The sequence below is a fragment of the Argopecten irradians genome, chromosome 13 (assembly GCF_041381155.1).
Source record: "Argopecten irradians isolate NY chromosome 13, Ai_NY, whole genome shotgun sequence".
Taxonomy (NCBI): domain Eukaryota; kingdom Metazoa; phylum Mollusca; class Bivalvia; order Pectinida; family Pectinidae; genus Argopecten; species Argopecten irradians.
This window is the reverse complement of record NC_091146.1, coordinates 9867705-9877100: the sequence shown is the minus strand read 5'-3', so window position 1 is coordinate 9877100 and position 9396 is coordinate 9867705. Positions and strand designations below refer to the sequence as shown.

The window sequence follows — 9396 nt, the reverse complement described above, 5'->3', positions numbered from 1 at the left end:
AGTTTTCACAATTTAGTTCCTGGTCCAGTAACCAACATACAAACGTAAACTCTAGCCATAGATAAGCCGAATTGGTCTAGTTTTGTTCATGTTTGCAGATACTGACATTTTAATATCGATTATTCAAAATTGATCTCTGTATGTGGGTTACCTGTCTGTGTACTGTGTATACCTCTGTGGTGTATGTAGAGAGGTACACATGTGTGTCGGTGGAGGCTTTTAGGACTTTTCATCCTTTTCACCTGTAAGTGTGTAGGTTTGTTCTTTTTGCTATGTTTCTTATCTTTTTTCCCTGCCGTTTTAGGGGTGCCGCGATGGTCAAGTAGTTAAGAAATCTTGACATATTACCATAAGTCCTCCACCTGTTCGAATCCCATGTGGGAAAGTTGCCAGGTACTGACCGCTGGTCGGTGTTTATTCTCCGGTTACTCCGGTTTTTCTCTACCATCAAATCTGGCACGTTCTCAAATGACCCTGCTTGTTAATAGGACGTAAAGCTAAATAAACCAATCAAACCGTTTTTTGTGTGGAGTCTATTACCGTAAATCTAAAACATAGGATAAAACCATTTAGTGTGTTAATAGGTTATGGTGGAAGATGTACCAGAAACAAAAATTAAGGTTGTCAGACAAACAAAATGGCCGTTATGACATCATAAGGCAAATATTAGTGTTATCACAATAAATTTCAAATTCAGGTTTTTGAGGTCTAAGATTAACACGACTACTTTTGAAAATTAATTTCAAAAACTGTCTTCTTTACGGTCTTGGATTTTACATGTAATATTCCACAGATACGATGCCTATAGTATGGGCTATAAAGTGTGTAACTATAAATAACTTTGACTTACGTTCGAGGTCACAGAGGTCAAGTATTAAAAGTTTCATAACTTGAAGCAGTAATATTATTTAAAGTAAATCTAAAGAGGATTTAATCTCTTATCATAAGTTATTACCAAAAAGTCAGCTTTCTGTTTGAGGTAGGGGTGAAACTTAAAAAAGTGATATTTTTTAAAAAGAAAAATAACATTTCAGATGGAGTGTGTGAGAATTCGTTTTGGTTTTGTCTGGAGACCGGACGAGTGATTGTGCTTGTAACTGAATGTAAATAATGGACATTATCAAACATTGGGTTTATTTAAGCGATTTATGATGAGAGTATGGGTTATTTAAGCGATTTATGATGAGAGTACACTCAGATTTTTGTGGTAATGTCATAACATAAACAATCTATTAAAATTAATCCTTATAATTCAATTTACTAAAGAAAATCTCTTCAATATTTAAAATTCATTTTGGGACTATTTTGTCTATGAAATCATTAGGCCGTCATCTCAGCCAATCAGAAGCAACGTTACAAACGGCGACGCCATATTTCCCTCTATGGGCTGATAGAGTAAATTTTTAAGCCAATAAAAATGGTCGTAGCAAGCAAAATTGAATTATATTATAAATAAACAATAATAGTGACATCATTCCTTTCTCTCTTACTTACTTAATCAACAGAAATACATCAGTGGATCATCTGTCTCCGCCAGTATACAACAGTGGATTATTTTTCTCTCTTACTTAATTTTAAATCAACACAATCTTTCTCCGTTAGTATACATCAGTGGATCATCTTTTTCTCTTACTTACTTTCAAATAAACACAAATACATCAGTGTATCATCTTTCTTTCTTACTTACTTTCAAATCAACACAAATACATCGGTGGATCATCTCTTCTCTTACTTTTTCTTTCAAATCAACACAAATACATCAGTGGATCATTTTTCTCCGCCAGTATCAATATGACGCGAATAGATCAAACTAAAACTTTTACTTCGGTAGTTCTATTTAATTATGCGTCTATTGTTTACCTCAGAAAATGATTTCATGTAGTTTTAGTGACGTCTGATCTGGGGGTGACGGTTCAGCTTATCACGACGGTATGCATATCAGTGTATAGTTCTTGTTTTTTTATAGACACTAGGATCAATAGTATCCCCTTACTTTTATTGATAACACCGAGAATTATCTGTAGAACAAGTCAATTCTTAGATACACAATTACTTTTTAAAGTATGTCCATACTTTGAAAACCGCGCCTATGCGCATGATGCTGGAAGTCGGCCACGTGGTATCGTCCGGTCAATCCTCTGGTAGTCGGTCACGTGATGGTATCCCCGGTCTGCGTCTGTCTGTTGGTTCACATGTACTAAAGTAAAGAACAACAACATTATTAATTAATGAGAAACAAAATTAGGGCAACATGGCACCAATTAATGGGAAACATGTATTAATTATATATAATACTGTGCTGTGAATTATTGGGTATGAGACAACAGGGCAAGTTTTCTTTTCAGTTGCAACTTTCGTTTTAAGCAAAATATATTTGGGGTGTTTAATTTTGTTTTCAAAACATATGCGCCAAAACGACGTCTACACATTTGGAAGTTTGTATTTGATTTTTTTTAAATCTTGGTTTAGATCAGCGGAGTTATACTTATAGCATTTTCGGTCTGACCATACTTTACCAATAAGTTTTAGATATATAATTACTCATGCGATAGACTTATATATGTTGCACCAATCAATATATAAGCGTAACGCCCTATCAAAAGATTGCAATCAATACTTTAAATAGTTATATGTCGAGCGGAATTGATTGTCCTCGGAATGACAGATCAAATGATACGAAGCCGCCTTTGAAATAACTTAAACATTCACGGAGCGAAAATCTATATAACACGTCATTACAGTAAGAATCACATTACTCACAGGGATATCAATTCATCATCCACGAAATAAGAACATGTATTTAGTAAAAAGATGTGCATACATATTCAAATACAACACACCTTGTACACCTTAACAGTTCCGTCACCAAACCCCAGCCACACTTCATCATCTGTCGTCATGGTGATGGCCCACGGTACAGAATCCTGTGTCGGTAGTATGGTAGTGATGGGGACACAGTCTCTGGACAACAGCTGGACACTCCTACTGTAGGCCTCACAGATAATGATACTATCTAATGGGCCGAAGAGGAAATCGTTTATAAAATAATCCGTATCCGGTTTGTAGGTTGTAGTATCAAACTTCTCCTCCGACACGACCTTTCCGTTACCTAGATGCCGTAACCTTAACGTCAGGTCTGTATTCAGTAGAACCAGGTGGGATTTGTACTTGTCTGTATAATTAGTCACCCCAACAATATCACCATTGGTCCTCACTCTCCCAGGCCAGATAAACAGGACATCTCCTCTTCCGTCATATTGAGCGCGCCCTTTCTCCTGTCCCTGGGCAGAGTATCGGACCAATACTCTCTCACTGTCGGCGGTGACATTGTAGTCATACAGATCCATCAGTGTTACGTAGAGGTCACCACAAGGTGACATACAGATGAACCAAGGACACAACTTCCCAGTGGAGAAGAGTGAGGTGACCTTTCCAGTCGACCGTTTGACTTGTTTAATATCTCTATCACCACGTGCACATATAAATAGTGTGTCGTCATTTACAATAGTCATACCACCAACAGCGGAGTTGAATTTCACAGTTTTCTCTTTGTGTCCGTGTTTATCTGTAAGAGTTACCTCCCATTCATCACGACACTTTATCCAAGATTTACCTAGACAGCTACAACACATCTGGATAGCAGGTCTAGATGTTGAGTGTTGAAATGACGTGATCTGGACCAGTTCTCTCCCTTGGCGGATGACACTACCGATGAAATCGGACCCTTTGTAAGTTGACAGGGACATACCTGTTGCCATCGGAGCTCCCTGTAATGAAGCTAGTTCCTCCATCTCGGAGGCCGTACCCCCAAACATCAGTTTCAACTGTCTATCATTCACCTTCCCTGAAGTAAAATCGATGGTTTCTAATTTAGGAAGCGGATCCCGTGTCCCGTCTGTATCTTCTAGTTTTTGTGAATCGTTTATCACTGTGATGTCGTCTTGCTCATCAATAACACGTTTTACATTGTCACTGTGCTGTTTAACTTTTTCTAGTTTCTCTAACACTTTGTCGATACCTCGTTGCAGTTGAACAATATTATTTTGTGTCTCGGCCTCGTATTGAGATTTTAGACTATCGGCCATCTTGGTAACAGCGTCGATGATTTCTTTCTTTTGTTTATCGATTCGCTTTACTCTTTCCTTCTGATCATCTTCTTGCTGTGTTTGTAGTTTCAGCATCTCATTTATATCTGATTCTAAACTCGAAGCAAATCGACGGTATTCGGCTTCTTTCGGCTTTAGTTTTGATTTCATGTCATTAGCAACTCTACCCATTTTATGAAACACGTGTTTCTGGTGCGACTCGTCCGTCATACATTCCACACATACCAGAGAGGTACCACACGTGACACATACCGATACAATCGGAGAACCCGGATGTTTAGGACAATCCATTATCAATTGTTCTGAAAATGTAAAATAGGAAATTATCACACCTTCTTCGTCCTAATGGTAAATCATTGTGAGGGGGACAATAAAACCAATTAATAAAAAAAATGCGAAGAAAGAAATCATTTACTATAGGCTTAAATATATTGATAAAACGGTCATAATGTGAACTTTTAAAATATTGGGTTATCGTTTCACAAAAGTTGTCAAACCACATTTGTATATAGCCATTCGTTATGTTATCAAACTAAGCATTTGCTTCAAATAGGTTTAAACGTCATCCTCGATACTCTATGGGTTACTATCACTGACATCATATATAGCCGTGGAATATGTAATAGCAAAACTGAAGGCAACAGAAGACACGGATAATTTGGTCATTTGATGTGCATCAAAGACTGTGTTGCTCTACGTATAATCTCTAAAGAAAGTCTTGAAAAAGAAAGTAGGCATATAATTTGTCAGTTTTTTTTTCTCTTTAACTGCCTCACGATTTACTATAGGATAATTGAGGGATGGAAGAACATCATTGATAGTAATCCCTGGAATATCGAGGACGACGTCTCCATTGATTTTTAACTTCTATATCGCTATTGACGTCATGATGAAAATAGGTTTTCGCGTTATTCTCGGATTTCATTTTTCACATAGATATGGGATCATTGACCAATGGGAATCATTCACGTACAACGTGATACCTGATAGGTTCATTCGGGACTATTGTTTCTATTGGTATTGGAATGACGCCAAAAAATTATACCCATGGCTAACGTCATTTTATAGGGAAGATTACAAATAGTTAATTTCAATCACCACTGGAGATGGTAGTCTCGGACAAACGTTATCGGTTACACGTGATACGTGAATTAGTCCCGTTAGAAAGTAAGATTATTTATGAAGACAAAGAAAAAAAAAACCATTTATCCGTTAAAACTAATAACGGATCATTTACTGGGCGTTTTGTAGTTTTGATTTATATGGTTACCTCAACAATTAACTACTCGTGTTCTAATTATATCCCGCCATTCGCTACATTTTACTTCCAGCCAAATAACCATCACACTGTTGTAACCAAGTTTTATAACGACTACTTAACCCATGTGGTTGAGCTATAATTATTTTTTTTTTATATTAAATCCAACTTTCTGATTGGCAGATCCCTTTCCGTCATACTACTATAAAGAAAAAAATCAAAGAATAGCGCGAAAACCCGATGTTTTTATGACGTCACAATATAGACGTCGAAGTGGTGTATTGATCTAGAAAAAAATAATCTATCAGAACATCAATGGAATCGTACGTTTAAACATATCTTACGCTATCAATTAGTCTGAATAATTATTTATAAGCATTGATGTAGCTATTTTTCAACTCCATCGGGGTATTAGCGAGGGTATGGCAGGTGTCATCATCCTCCCGCCAGATAATCAGTTGTGTTTAAGTCCGTTCCAGTTTCGTTACATTTATCAATTTCCTCAGAAAATTTCTCTTCAACAAGGCATAAGGTACAGATCTATCAGATTTCAACACCACGACACATCCGCTGTAAATCGCAGTTTGTACATGAATTAGCGGTCAAAGCTGAATAGTATGACGCCACTTGATTATTAATGACGTTAGACAAGACGTGACGTCATACTGAGAAAAAATCACCGTGTCAGTAAGTCAGAATATGTACAGATTTATACTAAGTATGCTATATAGAGGTTCCCCAAGAAGTTACTGTTGTTTTAATCCTGTTTATCAAACTCGTCGAGTTAGTTAATTTTTAAAAACAAATTTTAAATTGAGTTTAGATCAACATGATTAAACAACAGTCACGTATTGGAGAACCTGTTTATCCCATAACTCAAACTCTATATATATGCCATGGTTACCATTTCATACATTTCATTTATTGATAAAGGGATAAACATTCCTAATTATGACGCCCACAAGAATGGAAAAATTGTGATGATCAAATTTATTTAGTTTGATAGAATTTGTCATTAAACAAATGAGTTGTACATGTTTTCAAAAAAAATATTTTACCAAATCAATGTTTAATTCTCTAGACATGATACACATTTGAGGGCTGTCAAGGTTGGGCCATGGAACTAGACTTCGAAAATACACGACTCATTATATTCATCCCATACTATAAACATTTATCACATGAACAATAACACGGAACCCGTATAAACTAAAAAACATTCAAAAGACATTGATATCTAAACTATTATTGTATTCCTACGGAGTTTTGTTTGTTCAGAATGTATAAACCGTAAATTGCACAAAGAAACTATAAATAAGATTTTTGCTGAGTTAATAGTAATCTAATGTGGATTGGTTATCGTGATTAGACTTTGATCTCTAAATTCCTATTGTATTCCTACTGTGTATTGTCTGTTCGGAATGTATAGATACAGTGTATTGTCTTACCGGAATGTAGGTAGATACACATGTAAGCTAGTTCACTATACATGTGTTTTAGTAGATTTAGAAAAAGGGTTTTTGTAAACACTTTTTAAAAATATTTTAAAGATAACAAGAGGCTCATTGGCCTTAACTGTAGTATTGGCAAACAATTAAGGCAATACAAAATAACTATTTTAATATAGAAGTTCGAGTTCTGATATATATAATGAATTTTACATATGCATTTAGCGTTGTTTTGCTATTTGGGCGAGATGACTACATACACGAAAATAATACTTACAGCTTTTTAAACTATTTCGTCCATTTTCACATTCAAGATTCTGATGGTAGTAATTTGATTAGCCATTTCCAAATCTGGACACGGCCTTTTGGATTTATTTGTTTAATGTCATATTGACAGCCAGAGTCATGTAAGGACGTAACAGGTCTGTTGGTCGAGGAAAGCCGGAGTACCCGGAGAAAAACCAAAGACCAGCGATTTGTTTGATTATTCTTACGTCCTGTAGTGCTTGTGGACTGCGAGGTGCGTGTTTTGGGAGACTGCGGTATTCGTGTTCTGTCTTCTTGTATAGTGGAATTGTTGCCCCTTTTATAGTGCTATATCACTGAAGACGCCGATTGCAAGCAACACACCCACCCGGTCACATTATACTGACAACGGGCGAACCAGTCGTCCCACTCCCTGTTTGCTTATCGCTAAACAGGAGCAAAAACTACCACTTTTATAGACTTTGGTGTGTCTCGGCAAGGGGACAGAACCCAGAGCCTTCCTCACAGGGGCGAACGCTCAATTCAAGGCCAAACGTGAGGCGGTGCCAAGGGAGGCATTAGGAAACATGAAGTCGGTTAGGAAGAAGAGAATAAATAAGATCCTAAATTTAGTCAACTCTTACGATCGTGCTATAGGGGCAGCCGGTACAATTCTAACGCTCTACCTGCAGGGCCAGAGGACCAGCGATCAGTACCTGGCAACTGCCTCACATGGGATTCGAAACCGCATCCCAGAGGTGGAGGGCTTGTGGTAATTGGACATGACCTCTAATGGGATGTTGTCAAATCCTCTTATTAAACGTAGTGATAATAAGGATGATCTGTATTTTAATCAGATTGGCGAAGGGGTATCTATCTTTGAATTAAACGTAGTGATAATAAGGTCTTTGAATAATAAGTGGAATCACTAATATCCAAACATACTTCGGCGTGCTTATGTTTGCCAATTAGATTGATTCACCAGTGTTAGTCCGGTGTATCTTAAGACTGTGTAGAAAAATGATCTGATCACGTTACAAAAAAAATGCAGAAAGACCAATTCACCAGGTATCGACAATAAAGCTGACAATGTGCAAGACGAATGATCTGATCACGTTCCAAAATAAAAGATATTTAATTGCAGATAGCTCTATTCATCAGGCATCGACAATGAAGTCGACAATGTACAATTATATGGACTATGTTATTAAAGTCAATACAATCCTTTTATACACATGGTTTGGAATTCAAAATAAATTAATTTTTATGAAGCATGGTAAGTAATCAAATATTTGGCCTTAAATCGACGGAAGGTGTGTCAGTATAACAGTTAAAGATATGCAAAAGAAAAAGACACATACTTCCTGATTGTAGCGGGACGTGCTATCTTCGTATGAACGAAATCAATATGACAGTTGGAATGTCTCGAAATTGATAATTGGAATGGATTGTATTTGTATTTACTACTACTGTAACGTTTAAGTTATATGTGCCGTATTTTTCATACTCACGAATCACGATATTAAGCTTTTGATATGTTATTCGTCTCCAGAATTTACTAACATTTTGAATTACAGTACTTGCAATGCATTGGTTTTAATTTTACAATTACAAATAAGAGCAGAAAATGATTTTAGCAGTACTGCCAAAACTCATATGTACATCTATAGTGAAGTGATATGAGTACCTGCGGTCAGACCATGAAGTCATATTGTGGTCCACAATTTCATTTAATATTTTTCAGTGTTATTAGTAATTGTAAAGTGATTTCTGCAGGAAAAAAAGTTTCCATCTAAACATACATATAGTATAAAAAGCAATAATTTTTCAGTACATAATTTCTGTGCTATAACTAACGTTTTTGAGGCGTTTGAAGTCATTTAAATGATTTCCACAGCTTAATTCATCAACCCTTATGCTTTTAAATAGATTAATGAAGAAAAAATAAACATGCCAACATTTTCGCCCAGTTACGGCACATATAACTTTAAGGATTTCAACTAAATGTTTGATTTCATTAACGTATCCAATGTAGTATGGAAATACAAACTTACCTGGTACACTGTGATGTGGCACGATAACCTGTTGTTAGCCCCAAAGCAGTTATCTAGAATATCCGGGTTGATGTATTTTGATCACCAAGCCACATTGATCTCCTCGTGACGATATAATATATGAGTGACAGTTTTCAATACCAAAACAGAATCACCAATCATACTTGTGTTATATCTCCAGTCTTACATACTTGTATACATAGAATATTCTTCTACGCGGTAACTAATGTAAATAGACGCCTAGTAACGTAACATAAAACGATCAACCTGCTATATTTACTGGT

General features: G+C 36.2%; 1 protein-coding gene across 1 annotated transcript; it reads right to left on the bottom strand.

Moving 5' to 3' along the window:
* Positions 1-1952: 1952 nt before the first annotated feature.
* On the bottom strand, positions 1953-9270 carry LOC138305541 (uncharacterized). The gene is made up of 3 exons (XM_069245811.1): positions 9113-9270; positions 2841-4408; positions 1953-2197 (listed from the first exon to the last, which is right to left on the bottom strand). The coding sequence occupies exons 2-3, from the start codon at positions 4395-4397 to the stop codon at positions 2189-2191; spliced, it is 1566 nt and encodes a 521-aa protein (XP_069101912.1). The 5' UTR covers positions 4398-4408; positions 9113-9270; the 3' UTR covers positions 1953-2188.
* Between the last annotated feature and the right edge of the window lie 126 nt (positions 9271-9396).

Coding starts and splice junctions, on each gene's coding strand:
- LOC138305541 (XM_069245811.1), bottom strand. CDS start 4,397: ATGGATTGTCCTAAACATCCGGGTTCTCCGATTGTATCGGTATGTGTC.